This window comes from Lissotriton helveticus, chromosome 6, assembly GCF_964261635.1.
Source record: "Lissotriton helveticus chromosome 6, aLisHel1.1, whole genome shotgun sequence".
Taxonomy (NCBI): domain Eukaryota; kingdom Metazoa; phylum Chordata; class Amphibia; order Caudata; family Salamandridae; genus Lissotriton; species Lissotriton helveticus.
The window spans coordinates 1313562321-1313583138 of record NC_136067.1 but is presented as its reverse complement, the minus strand read 5'-3'; the positions used below and the strand labels follow the sequence as shown (position 1 = coordinate 1313583138).

General features: G+C 44.6%; 1 protein-coding gene across 1 annotated transcript in view; it reads left to right on the top strand.

Annotated features, from left to right (window-relative positions):
• Nucleotides 1–20818, top strand: part of MRPS5 (mitochondrial ribosomal protein S5) — a 572686-nt gene that overhangs the window by 526976 nt on the left and 24892 nt on the right. Inside the window, exons 7-8 of the mRNA XM_078649050.1 lie at nt 9675–9721; nt 11882–11939. Coding sequence (XP_078505176.1) covers nt 9675–9721; nt 11882–11939 — 105 coding nt within the window. The remainder of the gene's footprint in view (nt 1–9674; nt 9722–11881; nt 11940–20818) is intronic.

The window sequence follows — 20818 nt, the reverse complement described above, 5'->3', positions numbered from 1 at the left end:
TCTGAGAGCAGTGTTTCCAAAAGCTCAGAAGTCTCTAAAAAGAGGCCTAGGGTATCTTCCCCGGGCCCCTCAGACACTCCTCCTACGAAGACAAAAAAGTCTTCAGAGGCAAGATCTACGTCATCTTCAGTGTCTGTTCAGGCTGATCACACCTTCAAAAGACCTGCTCCATCGTCTACCAGACAGACCCACAAAACAACCTCTGTCACAACCACTGTGTCGACGACATCAGCGTCATCGCCTTCAGCGTCGACGACGACGACTACTTCCTCAACATCATCAGGTAGACCTGTTTCCTCTATTATATTACTGCAATCGTCGTCGACGACGAAGACCCTGTCGACGACGAGAACCACACCATCGACGACGGCATCGTCATTAACGAGCCCACCGTCGTCGAAGAACTCAGACGTCGACGAAGACGTCGACGACGAAGACACCGTCGACGACGGGCTCGCCGTCGACGAAGGTACCGACGACGACAACATCGTCATCGAAGTCGTCGACGACCAAGGTACAGTCGTCCACGCAGTCGACGACGACACCGTCGACGACGACACCGTCGACGAAGACACCGTCGACGAAGACACTGTCGACGACGACACCGTCGACGAAGACACCGTCGTCGACGAAGGAACCGTCGACGAAGGAACCGTCGACGAAGGGACCGTCGACGAAGGAACCGTCGACGAAGGAACCGTCGACGAAGGGACCGTCGTCGTCGACGACGCCGACGACGAAGGAAGACTCGTCGTCGGAGACGGCATCGGAACCATGGAAAAAATCCGAACTGGTAGAGATGCCGACCCTCATGCCACCGCCGTCGACGACGCACTCGACGTCGACAGGAACACATGCTGCGTCTAGCAAGTCTAGAAAAACGCAAATTACCCCGGAAACCACGTCTCCGAGCAAAGTGGAGATGCAACCACCTCACGACATCTTCCAAAGTGAGGAATCCGAAGAGGATGACCACTTGGGTCCAGCTTCCTCCATCTCGGACCTCAACGTCAAGTGCCAAAGCACCGATGAGGAGCAGGAGGACCTAACTTTTCAGGAACACTCCATCCACACTAGTGTCCGCACGGAGGTCACCCCCATGATATGCCTACCGGCGACTCTGGTCAATGACCTGCGGTTCCTTGTGCAGGACTACAAGCAAAGATTCCCGGATGCGGACAGTGGTCATCAGACACCGGTAGACCATACACCAGCGTCTGCCCCAAAACGGTCTCAAACTCACCCCCAAACCCACCGTGAGACCCAGCCTCAGGTGATGGACTCCTCGGACGACGACGAGGAGGAGGAAGAATTGGAGGAAGGAAAGGTCCAGGAAGTCCACTCGGTCCACTCGGACCAGGATGGAGATAACGAATATGGAGATGACGAGTATGTAGCGCCATCCCCGGCTTCACCTGAACCGCGACAGGTGGATTCGCCGCCTGTGGACATAGCAGGCTTCCACAAACTTGTGGAACGGGCAGCGAAGAGATTCCATATGGTAGTGGAATCAACGGAAACGGACTGCTTCCTGCATGACTTCAAAGAGCAGACACAAAAGGCAACCAAATCTATTCCAATCATAGAGTTCTTGTGGGAACAGGGCAAGAAATTGATGCTGACACCCGCTTCCGTGCCTGCGGTTGTTCCGCGCCTGGACAAGAAATATAAAGCCCCACTTAAGGCGGCGGCTTGCCTCAACGGGCACCCAAAACCTGACTCGGTGGTCACGCAGGCGGCCCAGAAACACTCCCGCAACCCTTCCTCCCCACTGTCCGCTCCTCCGGACAAGGAAGGCAGGAAGCTGGACACGATAGGGAAGAGATTCACGTCCACGTCGGCCATGACCATCAAGATCGCGAACTCCATTGCCTTGTTGGGGCGCTACAATCGCCAACTCTGGGAGGACATAGCCCCATACCTGAAGGAACTGCCTGATGCCGTAAAGGGGGAGGTCAAGGCTCTCCTGTCGGAAGGTCAATCTTCGGCGGCGGAAACAATTGACTGCGCGATAGATGCAGCCATGACTGGCTTCCGTCAACTAGCCGGAGCGGCTGTGCTACGCCGTCAAGGATGGCTGAAGGCGACGTCGTTCCGCCAGGAAGTACAATTGAAGGTGCTGGACATGCCCTTCGACGGCCAGCATCTCTTTGGGGACAAGATCGACGAGGCACTGCAAACTATCAAGAAGGACACCGACACTGCAAGGGCGCTAGGCACGTTACAGTCCCGGAACCAGTCCTTTCGAGGAAACCGATCCAGAGGTCAGTCCTCTTATCGCGGTTCCTACCAGAACCGGTCCTCGTATTCCTCTACCAACAAAAATCAATACCAACATAAACAACAACAAGCCCGTCAATCTTCATACGGACGATCTACCTTCAGGGGCAGGAATTCCAAAAGGGGCGCTGGCGGACGCCAGTGACCGATTACTCCAGCCAGTCCCACCACCCTCTACATCCTTTCAAATTGGAGGAAAACTGACCCATTTCCTCGACAATTGGCAACACATCACCACGGACCGATGGGTTCTCCAAATTATAAGATTCGGACACTCTCTCGAGTTCACGTCCCTGCCTCCCAACACACCTCCCAAAAGACGGACGCACAAACATCTACGGCTCCTTACCCTAGAACTCGCTATAATGCTACAAAAAAGAGCAATCGAACGAGTTCCAGCATCCCAGAAGGGGAATGGGTTTTATTCACACTTCTTTCTTGTAAGACAGAAAGAGGACAAGTGGAGGCCCATTCTAGACCTTCGGGCACTCAATGCCTTCCTACGGAGCCAATCGTTCAGGATGGTGACGATTCAAGAAATCCTGGGCACTCTCGAACAAGGAGATTTCATGACATCCTTAGATCTCCAGGATGCCTACTACCACATCCCAATCCTCAAGCGTCACAGAAAGTTCCTGCGGTTCGAGGTGGCGGGCCGACATTATCAGTTCAGAGTCCTACCATTTGGCCTCAAGTCCGCGCCGCGGATCTTCACGAAGTGCCTAGCACCGGTGGCGGCATTTCTGCGTCAGTTGGGTCACCAAGTCTTCCCTTACCTAGACGACTGGCTGGTGAAAGCACCCTCAGCCGAGGACGCGGCAGCATCCTCCTGCGCCTGCACCAATCTTTTTCAGAGGCTAGGATTAACCATCAATCTCCAAAAATCCTGCACCACCCCTACGACAAGGATCACCTTCCTAGGGGCTATCCTGGACACGGAGTGCGTGAAGGCCTTTCCCTCGAAGGAGAGGGCGGACAAAATACTATCTCTGGCCACGGCTGTGGCGACAAAAACATACATCAAAGTGCGCACTTACACATCCCTCATGGGAATGATGTCTTCGTGCATACTCCTGATCCCTCACTGCCGACTCAGGATGCGCCCATTGCAGGAAGCTCTCGCAACCCAATGGACCCAAAGCACTGGCTCTTTCGAGGACATTGTGCAAATCACACCAAAAATGTCCACAAGCCTAGCTTGGTGGAGGAATCGAAAAAATCTGAATGTAGGATTACCGTTTCTCCTTCCGGCGACACCTCTGGTGATCACCACGGACGCCTCCTTGGAAGGATGGGGCGCCGTTCTACAAGATCTTCGAATCAGCGGCAAGTGGGACTCTCAGGAAAAACTGCCCCACATAAATCTCTTGGAGCTGAGGGCGGTCTATCTTGCTCTACAGGCATTCCTGCCACGCATCCAGAACTCCCCAGTGCTCGTCAAAACGGACAACACCACGACGATGCACTACCTCAACAAACAGGGGGGAACGCGTTCGCTCTCTCTATCACGCGAATCGCAGAAAATCTGGAACTGGCTGGTGTTACACGGGATCCAACTCAAGGCGGACTATGTCCCCGGAAAAGACAATACTATCGCGGATGCCCTGAGCAGGCAAAGATCCCTCTCCCACGAGTGGGAGCTGAGCGACAACGCCCTGGAACACGTCTTCTCTCAATGGGGAGTCCCGAACATCGACCTGTTTGCCACCAAAGAAAACGCCAAATGTCCGCACTACGCAAGCTGGCATCCCCAACAAGGGTCTCTGGGGAATGCATTCTCCATCGGATGGTCCAGCGCGTTTGCGTACGCCTTTCCTCCGTTTCCAATGATCCCGAGGCTCCTCAGGAAGATGAAGGCGGAGCCATGTACCCTAATCCTGATTGCCCCGTTCTGGCCGAGACAACACTGGTTCTCGGATCTACTTCGACTTTCCATCAGGTCACCGATCCGTTTGAGGCAGCACCCGAACCTCTTAACAATGTCCAACGGTCAGGTGCAACACCCGAACCTCCAATCACTCAAGTTGTCGGCCTGGCTCCTGAGCACAGGGAGTTCAGTGGACTAAATATCCCGCAGGACTGCAGGGATATCTTGTCGAAAGCAAGAGCGGATAGTACAAACAAAGCCTACACTCTCAAGTGGAAACGGTTCTGCATGTGGTGTGTGGATCGGGATCTAAGACCACTCTCAGTCACCCCTGAACAAATACTACCGTACCTGCTGCATTTAGCACAGTCAGGCCTGGCACATGCATCCATAAAGGTTCACCTCGCAGCTATCTCTAGATTCACTAGGACTTTCACAGGACCTTCTCTGTGGTCCAGTAGACTAGTCAAACAATTCCTGAAGGGACTCTACAGATCCTTTCCGAGGCCTCGGAAAGTCCCTCCAACATGGCAACTGAATCTGGTACTCAACCAACTCATGAGAAGTCCATTTGAACCCATTCATCGAGCATCCATCAAACACATCTCCTGGAAAACAGCACTCTTGCTCGCTCTAACATCAGCCAGGAGAGTTAGCGAGCTGCAAGCTTTGTCCATTCAAGAACCATATATGCAATTCAGACAAGACAGGGTAGTGCTGAGACCAAACCCTAAATTCATACCTAAAGTCCCTTCGGACTTTCATCTCAACGAGCCAATTGTCCTCAGGTCCTTCTTTGCAAATCCGTCCACAGCAGCGGAAAGAGCGCTGCATTCTCTGGACCTTCAGAGGTGCCTAAAATTCTACCTGGACAAAACTAAGGCTCTCAGGAAATCTTCACAGCTGTTTGTGGCATACAGCAGACCAAGAGTGGGCCTGCCTCTCACGAAGCAAAGCATCTCCAGGTGGATATCCTCAGCGATTGCATTCTGCCACGACAAGGCCGGACGGCCTTTAACTGAACATGTTACTGCTCACTCCACCAGGGCGATGTCCACGTCCGCAGCACTGTTCGCTGGGGTACCAATCTTGGACATTTGCAGAGCGGCGACTTGGAAGTCACCGCACACTTTCTCCAGACATTACTGCCTGGATATCGAACTTCAGAAGGATGCGGCAGTGGGCCAGGCAGTGCTTCGCCATCTCTTTCAGTGATGTGAGCCTTCCTACATCCCGCCATCCAGGTATGCACGTTCCTTGCTATTGTGATGTTACTGTTATGCTGTCCACATGTTGTATGACGACACATGCATTGTCTACTGTGACTACAGAGCATTTCCATCACGCAGGTGCATATCTGATTGCTAGCTATTCTGATTCAGGCATGTGAATCTATGAAAGACACCCAAATACTGGATAAGAAATGCGTTACTTACCTGTAACAGCAGTTATCCAGTATTGGTGTCTTTCATAGATTCACATGCAACCCTCCCGCCTCCCCTGGAAGGTCTCACATCCCTCTCTAACAATATTACGCCAACCTAGTTGGGTGCGTACGAAAATCTGAGGGACTGGGGCTCCTCCCAGGGAGGTCCTAGAGGGAGGTCGGAGCTGATTGGCTGACTGTAAGAGTTTGGTCCTTTTTACATAAGGACAAGGAAAGGCCACTAAGGGGAGACCCTTGGGCCTATTTTCTCTATGTATGTCTATAGGACATTACTTTTTTATTTACCGGAGGCTCCCGTCTCGACGACGGGGAATGATTGATTCAGGCATGTGAATCTATGAAAGACACCAATACTGGATAACTGCTGTTACAGGTAAGTAACGCATTTCTTCCATGGAAGGGAGAAGACAGAAAATGGATAAAGGGCTTATTATTCTTTTCTCTTTTTTGCAACTGGGTTTTTTTCTCAAACAAACATGTTCATACAAAACAAACATAAAAAGAGTTAAGCATAAATAATAAACTCCAGTTATAAGCACTTGGTGTTTTTTATTTTCATGTAATTGACATGAATTGAAGGAAGAATGAGCAATTTGGTCTTTAAAAGTTTAGTGGAGATGCTAACATTCAGTTAGGGGGAGGGATGGGGGTGATCCCACACTCATCCTTATCACCCCAAGGGGAATGCAATGAACCCTCCAAGATACACCCAAGTAATATAACCCCTCAAGCCACTCACCATTCATTGCTTTACGCATCTGAAAAGTAACACAAGAGCAGTTGTGTAACACAAAATGATGGGGTCCCCGTTCTGCAGAATGTGATAATGGGCCCCAGAGTCTCCCACATCTCACAGATATTCATTGGCCCTAGGCTAAATGGGAGCCTCCTGGTGAGATGGGGCCCTCAGAATTGTTGTGGGCCCATCTGTGCTGCAGGAGCCTCTATTGCGTCCTGGCACAAGAGGTGAAGCAAGGTAAGAGGCCGGAGAGAAGAGTGGTGAATAGCAAGGCATGTAGGGGAGAGGTGGAAGCTTGAGAGGTAGAAACAGCGAATGGAGGGTAGAGGTGAGAGAGAGATAAAACATGAAGGGGGAGATTTTCAAACCTTTTGCGCTGGTTTTGCATCACAAGAGTGACGCTAACCAGCGCAATTGTTTTTGCTGCTATTTTCTTTCCAGCAAAAACTTGTTTTGCGCTGGAAAGCATCCTTCAAGTAGGGCAAAGCAGCGCAAAGCACTGCTTTGCGTAACTGTGCGCCGAGGGAGTGATACATGGGCGTTCCCATGTACCCACACATACCCTTTGATGCAAAACCATATTTACAAAGATTTTTGAAGATGGTTTTGCGACAAAAGTTAACGCCCCTTCAAAGGAGGTGCTAACAAGAGAAATGCTTTAATTTCTCCATGCTTTTACGACTTTGCATGTACGCTACACTGCACAGCACGTATGCAAAGTGGGAAAAGCTTTGTATCGTACCCAGCATAGTATTTTGCACAAAAAGGGTACCCTTCTGTACAAAGCCTATGCTACACTCATGCACACACTCTAGCGCTTCGGCGCTAAGGTGTGTGCATGGCGCACAGTACTAAAACCAGTGCAAATTAAATGCATCTGAGAGAGAGTGTAGTTATGGAGACTTGAGGGGCACTGTTAATGGGTAGTAGTGATGAATCCGTGGCAGAGCAAGTCATTGGGGGCACCAACATTGTCGCACAGGGCTCCACCAGCGCTTAAGCTGGCCACTTCTACTTCCTACAGTTCTACCACCAAATCAAAAACGTTGATTTGACGCCCTCTTGAATCTGTAGCATACCTTCAAGTCAATGTATGATTTAGCAGTGGTCTAGGTTGTTCTAAGTCTTTTTTCGTTTATGTACAATCTTTATTTGTTTGCAATGGTGTCGTTTAATTTTGTACTATATGTGTTGTGTTTTTGCACTTAACATAATTCTGGCGAGTAAAGAGCACACACTCAAAAAAGATTGTCCTACGTCTCTTAGCATGGGAGTGTGGAATTCTGGTGAGAGGACTTACGTTAAAACAAATTACGAAGTATTAATGTCATCCTAAGGTAGCACAATAATGGCACAGAAAGATAAGGGAGCCTTTTGAAATGTGCAATTATATCCATGGTGTGAGAGGTTTTTTCTTGTGTAATTTTATATTTTGAATGATCCCGCCCCTCATTACCTCAACAGGATCTCTCCCCTTTATGAGGCAGAACTGGAAAGTGTATCATGCACTCATCTGGAAACAATCAGCTAACGAGGAGTAAATAATATACATCTTTGTGAGACCTGCACCTATCTTTTCCATCTAATGAGACAAATGTAATTCATTTAAACAGTTTTAAAACATATGGATTTATTTCATTTGTATATTTAGCTTTTTGTCCATGTTACTGATATCCACGTTAGGTCTCTTCAGTGATGCCAAATAAGATCAACAGTCCTGCGATGTCACTTTCTGAGATGTCACTTCTTGTGATGTTACCAAGGGCGGGACCTCCACTAGGGCGGAGGAGCGTCGCCCCACTACTTTCTCGCAAAAGCAGAAACACAAAATGCTAAAATTACCGTTTTATGTTTCTACTTCTAGCACTGCGAGAAAGCAGAAGTGTTTGGTTGGGGGCGGGCGGGTCTGCTTTAGGGCAAGGGAGGAGTGCCTTGCCAACTGCTAAGGGCGCTGACTGTTTGACCTAACCAGTCATGCACACTCTGGCCTTTCTCTATGTAGGCTGCAATGCCATTGTAACATTGGGATTGGCTTAGGGGAGGGGAGGGAGGCTGACTGCTTCCTGTTCGCCACCTCCCAAACTCCCGCGAGACCCTCCACACGCGAGTCATGCCGGCTGCGACCGGAAGTTACATGCAAATTAGAGGGGCCTCACATCTTCCCTTTCGCCCGGGGCCCCAGGAGTTCTAGGACCGGCCCTGGGTTCACCAGCTTCCTTTATTCTATCTGGTCACTACAGCCTCCCGGCAGCAACTGCCAAAGCCCCGCATTCTGTGTCGTGGAACACAAAGAAGGAATGCACCAGCACCAACCCACACCAGATCCCAACAACTAGGTAACTTGATTAGTAAAGTGTTCAGAGTTATTTTTGCTGTTTTATATAACACAACCTTGGCCGGAAGTCTTGCAACGCTTTACAAAAGAAAGAGAATACATAACCAATTTTCTAGGCATGGGGAAATTAAGTGGTTTTGCCCATGATCACAAGATGTTGAAGTGAGTCTGGGATTTGAACCTGGTACACCAGTTTCAAAGTGCGTGGCCCTAGTAGTTACCTACATCTCCCAATGAGGTGTAAGTGTACCCTGTAGAAAAGCAGCCCCCCTTAGTATCTCATCCTTCTGAGATCTACACAGAGTGCCATTACTTCAGGGCAATAATAACACCTGTTATTTGCAACAAAGCGAATCTGCAGAAATTTAGTAACAATGGCCAGCTGTTCTTGTTTTTCCTTATTAACATCTTAGTTGGCAGCAACTCCAAAATGTTTTTATTCTAAATTTATCATTTTGTTTTTTGATGAGTTATTTGTAATCCTCTCGAAAACAAATGTTTGTAAGCAGTTTCAGGAAAGCAACTTTTATCTAGTGTTGAAACAGCTTAGCAGGTACTGCTAAGACAAACAGTGAACATATGAAGACTGGAGCATTTAATGCACGTTAAAAGTTGAAGCCATTCTTTTCCAGTTGATTCTGACACCTCTTTATGGACTTTGAAGAGATACACCTCTTTCAGAAAGCTTTCATCGTGAGATAAGGCCACAGTTGTGAGGAAGCAAGGAGTTGGTGTACGTGTAGGTGTTTATTAGATTCACCCCATTTGCGATCGCCTGTAGCTCAATGATGACATGGTGTATCAGCCACTTTACGTCCTCGAGGCGCTGTAATACTCCAAGGTGGTTGTCTTACCAGAATGTCCGTGTCGAGTTTTGCAAAGTATTTCCCTGTTCATTTCTTCGTATTACAAAAGCTATACAGATACCGTGTTTTACTTGCGTCTTACTATGGCAATACTTCCTCGGTAAATAAATAAATGTTAAATTTGATTACTTTTTTTGTAGGCTTCGCAATAGGAAAAGCATCTGAGAGAACAGTTGCACTCCGAAAAGTAAGTATTTATACGCTTAGAACAATGGACTTTTAAATGCAATTTTTAATACATTAATTTATAAACGTATAATTGAAAGAGACTGGTAATCTTGATTTTCCAGTGCACTTCCGTCTTCATTTTTAACATGGATGACTCGATCTTAAGCACCAGGGCCCGACTGGTAACCGGGAGGCATTTGAGCCCGAATTTGAAAATCCAGGGCCGTTGCTGGTGGCTCTGCCAATATCCCCACCCTCCGGGCGTTTACTACGGCAGGCACGGGGGTTATTCTAGAAGGGAGAGAGGGAGAAGGGGTGGTAGAGAGAAAGCGATCCGAGCGGGAGAAGAGAAGGTGTGAAAGGACGGATTGGAAACGAAGAGAGAAACTGACAGAAAATGAATCGAGGGCGGGCTGTTATGATCATTTTGCCACGGTGGAGAAAAGGAATATATGGTGTAGGGGATTTACATGTTGGAACATTACTGTTTGCACCTATGCCATTATATGCTAGCTAAAACAAGTGCATGCCTTGACCATCTCCAGAAAATCAGTCTAACACAAAATGAGGAATCAGTGGGAAAATCGGACCTGGAATTACTGATTTCTCTGGTAATAGCTTGCTCCACAGTGGAGCCTCCTGGTGCAAGTCGTAATGACTGGATTTTCCCCACCTCCATAGTTACCGGTAAACCTCGCGCACGCACTCATGATGAGGGCCTAAGTGCTCAGGAATTGCTATAATTGCCAAGTGCACCTTACCAGAGTCGTACATTGAGACAGAAAATAGGGCAGGTCAGCAAACTAAACGTTGCCCCTTTAGTAAATTAGAGAGTCAGTAACGTGACCCATATTTGCAAATTGGGCAGTTTAAAACTTTTAAGACGTCCTAAGTGTTTTGAAAGGTATGGACGAGTGCATGGTTTTGAGCTAGCTGCAAGCATGTTTGTTTTAATATCAAGGAAATCAACATTGAAAATCGGCCCAGCAAACCACAAAACAGGCCCACAAACAGCCCAAAAAACGGCTCAAACACTGACCTGTCAGATCAGCACATTGGGCACTGCCTGATTTTCCTATATACCACTCCGAACCCGTGACGTACATAAGCGTACCTGTTCTACGAATGGTGGGCACACAGAATCCCTTAAAACCAACAAAACAAATGTCAGTATTTCAATGTTATATGCAAAAGTTTCCAATTGACCAAAGCTGTGAGAAAAATGTAATGATCAATTCATCCAGCAAAGCTTAGACCCTAAATAAGAATAGTCTACATAATTCTGACTCCTGTTTGTGCAGGGGTCGGAAGGATAAGTTATGCCGACTTTTACACCCTAATTATTAGAAATATTGTGCCTAAATCCGGGCCGCTCACACTGAAGTTACAGACGAGCAAAGATGACGTCTGCTGCCCAATTTACAGTCTTCATCTCAAACCGGAGGCTAAGTTCAGTCAGTTTGAGTTTACTCACAGTAGCCATCGGAACGCCCTAAACCCAGTGCTCACGATGTCACCATTGGTTCAACACAGTTTGAATATGTTTTCCTATTGGTTGCAAGGGTACATTTTATTACAAGTGTTTCAGTATAGAGCGATAGATGTGTTACATTACTGTAGTAAAACTAGTAAGTAACGTTCAAGGCTAGTGCATCATTGAGGTATCATAATTTTGGATGCATTACTACTGGTTGTATTGGAACAGTTTAAGTCTCATGAAGTATAATGAATTCCTGTTGTCAAACTTAAAATAAAAGAAACAATACAGATGTTTGTTGTTCTTCTGGCTGTCCTCTTCCACCTCTCTCCTTCGCGCTTCATCCATCCATGGGCAGTGCAGGAGCCATTGGACCTGCTAAGAGTAGGGTGCCCCGCCTTCAGATCTCTACTGTTTGAAGATACTTCTGGCCCATTCTGTGTTAAGGTTTTATGATTCCCACGGCGAGCCAGGGGCTGAGCCCTTTTTCTGCTGAAGGACACCATATCAATGGAGACCAGCTTTCATTCCACCCAGGTGTAACACCAAATTATTAAAGAACAACACAATAGGTTGCAGCCTCTGCAAAGGGCAAAAGCAACATCACATAGATCACAACATGATAATAAAAAGGCAAACGGTGCACAGTCACTCTCATAATGCTTTGAATAAAATGTGTTTTTTCGTTTTTTTTACTTCTAGGCAAAGAACAGAGCAATTCACTATTTGCACTACATAGAAAGATATCAGGACCACACAAGTAAGTACAATTCTGCTTCTAATCTTGTTTATATCTACATGTACAGCAGGCCATGTGTTGACCATGGCACTTCTTAGGGGATTTACCTAAAACATTTAGCTTTTCTCCTCCTGGTTTTTACTGATTCTACCTCCGTGGCCTTAGGGCTCTGAGCACTTTCCCACTGAAAGCATGTGTGCCCTTCCTATACACGCTAGGAAGTTGTGCTTACCTGATTGGTTTAGTGTGAGGAAGTGGGTTTCTGTTGCAATACCCCCCCCCTTTTTGCTAGATTTCTGATGCACTTTGACTTCATGTGGCCTGGGTCCTGCCAATCAGGCTCCCAGGGCCTGTGTTCCTTCCCCAAAACCAAAACCAAAATTGGCATCTCTGGCCACAGGTCAGACCCTGGTAAATGGTACCACAGATACCAAGGGCACTGTGACCAGGGAAGGCCCCTAAGGGCTGCAGCACTTATTGGGCCACCCTTAGAGGTCCTGTGCCCTGACACACACATACTGCCTTTGCAGGCTGAGTGTCTACAGAGAGTCAACAGAGAGTCGACATGGCACACATCCCTGTGTGCCATGCCCACAAACCCACTACCCTGGCATATCTCAGTCACCCCTCTAGCTGGGTGCACTATGCCAGTGGTGTGGGCACAGATGTATGAGCCCTGTGCCCCAACAGTACCCAGGGCCGTTCCTGGGCACTGTAAGTGCAGTGAAGCCATTAAGAGTATATGGTGCTGGGAGGTTGTCATCACATACTCCACAGCACAATTATGGCTACTCTGAAGGCTGGGAAGTTTGGTATCAAACTTCTCCGCACATTAAACCGGCACTGATGCCAGTGTTGGATTTAATGTAAACTGCACGACCGAGGGCAACTTAGCGTTGTCCTAATCACACAATGATCGTGTGATCAAGACACAAGTTTGTGTCGAAACGCGTAGCGTTACCAAAGAATAAAAAACTTTGAAGCAAGATTAACCTACTACTTACATATATCTAAGACCCTAACACAAAACTCAGCCAAAGGGTAGTAAAAACAATATGGCTCCTTTGCATTTTCTAAAAATAGCTATTACCCAACTATATGTTGGCTTTTCATCGCCATGTACCAAGATATACTTCAAAGTTACTGCGTTGTACAGTGGCCCAAAATCTAACTATGTTGTGGTACCCTTGGATCACACATGGTGTTGTATGGGTAGCACAATACATAAGTCAGATTTACAAAGCAATGCACGGCACAGACTGTCAGCAGCCTAGCGGACTTCATCCACCTACAGTATTGTGCTAGGAGGCACGTTTGCCGAGTGGTTGAGAAAGGGCGTGGGGCCTCTGAGGTCTCAACAATCCCGCTGTGGGAGACTTACTTGTGGCAACAATAGGGGTTCTTGGCCCCCAATGACCCTCAGCAGCCAAGGGGGCTTCATCCCCAGCCAGTAGTGTGACAGGAAGTGCATCTGCAGAGTGGTTGAGAAAGGAGGGCGAGGCTTCTGTCGATGTCTTAGCAATCTGTCTTTACATCGCCATGTACAATGCTATACCGCAAAGTTACTGCGTTATACAGTGGCCCAAAATATAACTATGTCCTGGTACCCTTGCGTCACACATGGTGTGGCATGGGTAACGCAATACTTGAGTCATATTTACAAAGCAATGCAAGGCCACCATCAGAGCCACTGGAATTATGCAGCAGTGGAGGGCCAAATTATGCAACAGGGTTGAGTACATTTTGGGGCAAGAAAAGTAAAATTATGCGGCGTAATGCAGCCATTTTGTGATAGTATTACTTTATTATTTTGACATTTTTAAACTTCTTAACACTGTCTGGGCATTGTTTGCACCACCTCATAGTGCCAGTTTAACACCCAAATATAGCAATAAGCAACAGAAATGTGACCATATAAAGAATCCAGAGCTCCGAAATCCAAATCAAAAGTCTCCACAGCTGTCTTTCAATCTTCATATACGTCCACTACATCCAGAGCAAACATATAGGCAACACGTGTTTCGTCTATGTCAAGTCTACCACTGAATTCATCAGGGCTACAAAATAAATCACATTAGACTTTTGTCCTGAAATCCTCCCAACCTAAAGTTAGTCCACCACCACAGTAACCACGGGAAAAGTGAGTATATAGACCCCAAGCCAGAAATATCCTAGTAGTTGTAGTTGTAGTAAAGAGTAGTAACCAATGGTGACACCATGTCAAAGTTCCAACTCAAAATAATCCAATCATAAGAAGTAACTCCATTAATAGGAGCTTACAAATCAAAAACTAGAGGAGAATAACATGAAACTAATCTAGTGAAACCAACTAATTTGCCAGAGTAATTGAGAGCATGCTACACTTCACACCGCAGTACAGTGTGTGTTTTTTAAACCCTATGGTCCTTTTGCATAGAAACAACTGTGTTTACTCACCTAAAAATTCTAGCATAAATGGTCCAAATACTGTATGATTACATTAGCTGCTATATTCCACATTCCTAAGAAAATAAAATCAATGTGTCATAATTTCAGTCATCAACCATAAATGTAAGCCTATTATGAATAAAGTAAAAACTTCTTGCTGCATCTTATGTTGTTGACCCCCCCCCCCCCAATCATGGGCGACTTCTTTAATTCAATAGAAATAACTATATAGTGTCCACAAAAAATATATATATATATATATAAACATTCCCGTCAAAAACAACCCTCACATCATCTTAGGCAGTGCCAAATAATAAAATCCACTTAGTGTAATCCAATAAATATCATGAAGAACTAGAATCAGCCTGTCTAATTGGGAGGTACTTACACAAAACTAGCCTATGTCAAATATACACCAAAACATTAGTCGGGGCGTAACCAAAGCAAATATTACTCTGATGGTAACCTCATAATTATATGGCCCCAATTCTGATAATGCCGTAATGATCAATCGTCTAAAAAAAGCATCAGTATTTGAATACAACACGTGTACAGAAAGCAACAGTAATCGCCTGTAACCATTACCAGCATTTAATAATCCAAACTCTCATTAGATTATTGTCAAAAGCTAAAATAACTCTCTCATCCATCTTCTATATGTTTCTCGACAAGCAAGATCAATTGGTATTGCCCGGGGTGCGGAACCTCTAATACATATATGCAAACTGTCCGCGTAATGTTAGCCGAAACCACATCAAACCCGTCTTAGCATGACTTGAGACAAATAGCCGTAACTAAGTAAATGGATGAGTTGATCATCCCAAAATGCTAACAAGTGCTAATACTTGTCTCTCTTACCTGTAGCTAAATATTTCTCACCCATGTGTATTTCCTTCCCCTTAACGGCGTGCCACATCAGCGCCATTTATACTTCCGTCTCATCTATCAACATGAAAAACTGACTATTCTGATACTGGTGTATGATGGCTGTGCCATATTTGTCTAGTCTTCTAACACATATTAATCCGGAATGTCAACTGTGTGCATTTGTATGTTCAGTGCTCAAATTTCAAAGCCTTCATATTCAGAGCGACTTATCATACCTTTATGTATATCCCCATCACGTAAACAACGTAAGACACTTACCAGTATAGTAACACTATGCTTCATCCCAAAAAACAATGGAAAAGGACTATCTTAATCCCGGCATACAATGCTAGCACCTTGTTTTAATAGTCTTTTGACACATACTAATCTAGAGCATCTATTGTATTGATCAGAAACATTCATAGAAACAACAATTGTCATTTACTGTGTATTTGTATGTCGAATGCTAAAGTTATATTCAAATAGCAAATTTATTTATATCTACACCAACTTATCATATATATTTGCTTGTACCCACTACTTGATCAATGCACTAAACACATAGCTTAATAACAATTTAGTAAGCTTGCGCCTTCTTTAAACATTCTACTGGCAGCTATAATTTCAGTAAATAATGAATAATATTCATGTTCAAAGTATCAGTATATCAAAAACAGAACACCATGTGAGTTGTATTTCAATCGTACATGGCTCGTATTTGTTAATTGCATAGTTCCAGTGGCCCTGGCCACCATGCATGCCCTGCGTTGATTGGTAAATCTGGAGAAACACAAGGCAACGCATTTCGCTGTTTTGTATTACTGTGCACACCATAATCTACATTGCTTTCAAATTTCTCATGTGTTTGTATGCCAGTCCACTGTACACCACTACACTATACACAACTCATATCTAAGGTATTCCAGTATACGCCACTCCAGTCTACACCATTTGTCTACTCCATGCCTCTCCACTGTACAAGACTCCGCTCTATGCCACTCCACTCTACGCTATTACACTGTTTGCCTCTCCACTGTGCCATTACACTGTATGTTATTCCACTCCTTTGCACTCCACTGTAAGCCACTCCAGTCTGTGCCACTCAACTTTATGCTTTTGCACTCTACACTATTCCACTCGATGCCACTCCACTGTACTCCACTTTGCACTATTTCACTGTATGCCACTAGACGCCACTCCACTGTACGCTATTTAAATCATTGGCACTCTTCTGGAAGGTGTTCTACTCTACCCACTCCATTCTGCACTCTTCTATTTGACGTCACTCCACTGTATGCCAGTCCATTGTATGCTATGACACTCTACTCCACTGTATGCCACTCCACTGTATGCTATTGCTATCTGTGCCACTCCACTGGACACCACTCCACTCCCCTCTAGGCTAATCCACTGTATGCCACTCCCCTGCACTCCAGTGTATACTATTCCACTATATGCCACTCTATTCCACAACTCAATACGTTTCTATACTCTACAACACAGCGCTCCACTGTTTGAGACCCCACTCCAATTTATAACAGTTTACTTGACTCTATTCTATGTCACTACATTACGCTCCACTCTACGACATGCCAATGTACTCTATTATACTTTACTTCACACTGCGTTACACCAATCCACGAGACTTTACCTCACTCTACGCTGCTGTACAACAGTCCACTCTACGCAGCTCCACTGTTTGACACACTACTGCATTCTATGCAACTCCACTCTACAACACCGTACTACACTGTATGTCACTCTCCGACACTTTATGTAAGTTTATACCACTCCACTGTACAACACACTACTCCACTCTATGCCGCTCTATGATACTCCGGTCCACTATATGGCACTGTACGCAACTCTGTGTATGCCCCTGCAACTCACTCTGGAACACTGCATGCCAATCCACCCTCCAATACTCTTCAATACTATACTGTACACCACACCACTCTACAAAACTCTACTAGATTGTATGCTACTCTACTGTAGTCTGCAACTCTTTCCAATACTATACGTTATGCCACTACATTCATCTGAACTTGACTGTAAGCTAAGCCACTCCACTCTATTGCTCTCTACACCACTTTAGTCTACGTCACAACACGCCACTTCACTGTACGCTACCCTACTCCAGTGTACTTCACTCTACACTTTATCCCACTCTACACTGCTGTACCTAACTCCGCTCCACATGCCTCACTATCTGACACTCTACTCCACTGTATGCAACTCCACTCAATGCTAGTCTACTTCACTCTATTCCCCTCCACTCAATGACATGCCATTACAGTACTCTCTATGACACGCCATTTCACTATATGACACGGCACTCCACTCTAGGGCGCTATCCTCCACTGTATTGTATGACATTCCACTTGACGATACCACACTCTACGACACTACTACATCCTACTCCACTTCACTCTACTACATCCTACTCCACTTCACTCTAAAACATACTACTCTGACAGTCTACGACACTCTACTTTACTTTGACGCTCCAATCCACCATACAACTTGCTGCTCCACTCTGATGCTTGAATTCACTGAGACACCATGCCACTACACAACACTTTACTACACTATACACTACTCCACTCCACAATACTCCATTGTGCGACGATAGATGTAAAACAGTCTTCTCCGCTGTCTGTTCGACGCTCCACATATACACTACACTCAATGGCACTCGTTTACGATTTGATAATTTTTTTTTTTTTTAAAGAAAAACATTGAAGTTTAGTGAAAAACCTAAAGCTTAAAGCTCAGTTATGTGCAGAGAAACTTTTTCCCCCTATTTAAACCAAACGTAAACCACACAAACTATAAAAAGTTTTAAAGTTTATTGTTATAACTTTCATTACAATTTATCACCACCTTAAAATTATTAAAAATAGCACACCTCCACACACACCCCTATCAGCTCGCTAAACAGACAACTCTAACTATAACTCACCATACTATACAATATAACAAATTTTTTTTTTCCAAATAGATAAAAAACTAAATCCTACTCAGTTTCTTAGAAATGTATTCACAATTGTTTTAAATTTCATAAATGTAATCAAAATATTTATCTTAATCTGTGTAACTTTCTTTGACTTACAGCTGTTTCGCATCACTGGTAGTCTGATTGTTAACTACTTTTGCTTGGCCTAATATATTTCAGATTAGATCTTTCTGCAACAGTGGAGTGGGCCAGAGACTATGGTATTAGTGTGAGTCCATGAGCCCAACCCCTTCTTTTGACTTAGCAATTTGTTTTGATAATTGAATAAGAGATAGTGAAGGTTTATCCATTAACCTGTTGAAGGGATTTTCACTGCACACTTCTCTTTTGACGAGTAATTTGTCTTTCATCTATATATTTTAGGTGTTCTGTCGGTTGAAAGGTATTTGCAATAGCGATTTCTTGTTTTTCATCTATAGTCATTAATCTGGATGAAATATCTGCTTTCATTGACTGAATATATCCAGTAATATTGATTTGCACAGCTGAGTCTGCTTAATTTACCAAAGTAAAATCATGTTCCTCATTCGACTGGTCAAAGGCTGTAACAACAGTGCCCTGTACAATACCAGTTGTTGAGGCCTCTGCCCACTACGGTCATCGTATGTCATTGTTGAGTTATTAATGCCCTCCAGGTGATTAAACTCAACATTTTGACTGTCCAGAACAACTGTCTCAGAGTTTTCACACAACTCAGAGGCACTTGGAGATATCTCAAACATGATGTTTATCATCTCCGATTCTTGTGTTGATTGGTAGTGTGAATTAACATTTGACATGGTTTTAAAAGGAAACTCATCTCTGCGCATATTGAAGATTCTTCTCAAGTTCTCCTCAATTTTCGTGTAATCTATTCATAGACCCAGGTATAGTTGTTAACATGTCAGTAGAGATATTTGATGCAGTGAAATTAGTCTTGGCTGCTGGTGATATTGTGTATTCTCCACTGCTTTGCGATTTTAGGTGATTTTTGTTTGTCTTTGCCAATATTTGTCGACATTTCCATCATCTGTGAAAGAGAACACTTAAAAAAATAAACATGTTAAGAAATATTCAAAGTAAATCATTTATGAAGTTTGGAAATGCCTAGGTCAATGTGTATCATCAAAAACGAATTCGGAAATGTTCACACTTTTTTTTAACACACTCTGAAATACATAAAGCCAGTGTTAAGCAGCTGCGCAAAAAGCTACAAAAGAAAAAACAACACATTGGCTTCCCGTGTGGTTGAAACTTGAGACAACATATTATTGGTCCAGGCATTTCAACTGAGAACTTCAAAAGATACATAAAATAACACTGACCTGGAAAAACATCATCTATTCCTGTTTCCATCCCATCAAGGCCCGAAATGAATGTCGTCAATCACATCGTGCATCAGTTTCTTCTATGTCCTCATTATGAGCATGGGTGGAGGGCCCCTGCCTGTCATCATGCACGCTTGATGGTGATTTCTTAAGTTGTCCCTCACTTTTCGCTTAAAGTGGTACCATCTTTTCTTTTCCTCCTGAACAAGCACCAATGGATTAATTTTGACTTGTGTTCATTGCCAGAGTAGGGATATTGTATGGCCACTGGTGTTGGACACTTTTCTTTAAAAAATATTTCTCAAGCTGTAACAACTTCATCCGTAAGAACCTGGAATTCCGACTGTACATTTTGTCTGTCTATATTTTACAGAGGTCATTATTCAAACTTTACGAAAAATGGCTGGTAATGGACATGTGAAGAGAAAAATAATTCTGAAATCACAACAAATACATTATACTACTTTTACATAAGGAGTTAGTTGTGGATATAAAATAATAAGAGTTGTCACCATAAACATCTGCCACATAATAACATAAATTGGAAAAAAACAAGTACTATTTTCAATTCCTTCCAATCTTAAAAGCAATAAAAAAAAAAGAATATGGATGAATAGTACAAACCCTAAGATTGGAAGACTATAATATAACCTTGTAGTCCACTGTAGCGGGCTGTAACGCCCATTAAATGTTATAGCCAGAGGCAAGAGCCTATAACAAGGGAAAAAAGCTTTAATGACCGATATAGCCCGGTTGGGGTTGTTATAACATTCCACCCAATGAGGCTGGAATGCACTAAATAAAAATCAACTCCAAAAGACCTGGGGGGGGTGAAATCCTCCACAGCTCCAATACCTTTGTTTCACAACTGTTGCTGTGAATGTTCAACAGTCAACATCCACTCGCAGTGCCATTGTAGTTAACCATTAGAAACACAGCAATGGCTGTTAACGGAGCCTTACGTCAGGCTCTTGTTCTCTCCACGCTTGACCAAACTGCTGTACCTCATTCAGACAATCCTTGGAGAGGCAGGATCTGAAAATAATTCCTTTCGAGCCTCCAGTGACAGTGTGGAAATCAAAGAGGATGGATAAAACGATCAACTGATGCATGAAAGTCTTTATTGATGGAAGTGCAAACCAAATAATCGATGTATAGATGAATGGGAGGAAGCATGTATATATGATGATGGATGTAATGACCACTGGAATATCGGAATGGTGAAAGATTGAACGATGGAGGGATGAAAGAATAAATGGATGTCGTAACGTAAATGCAATTGG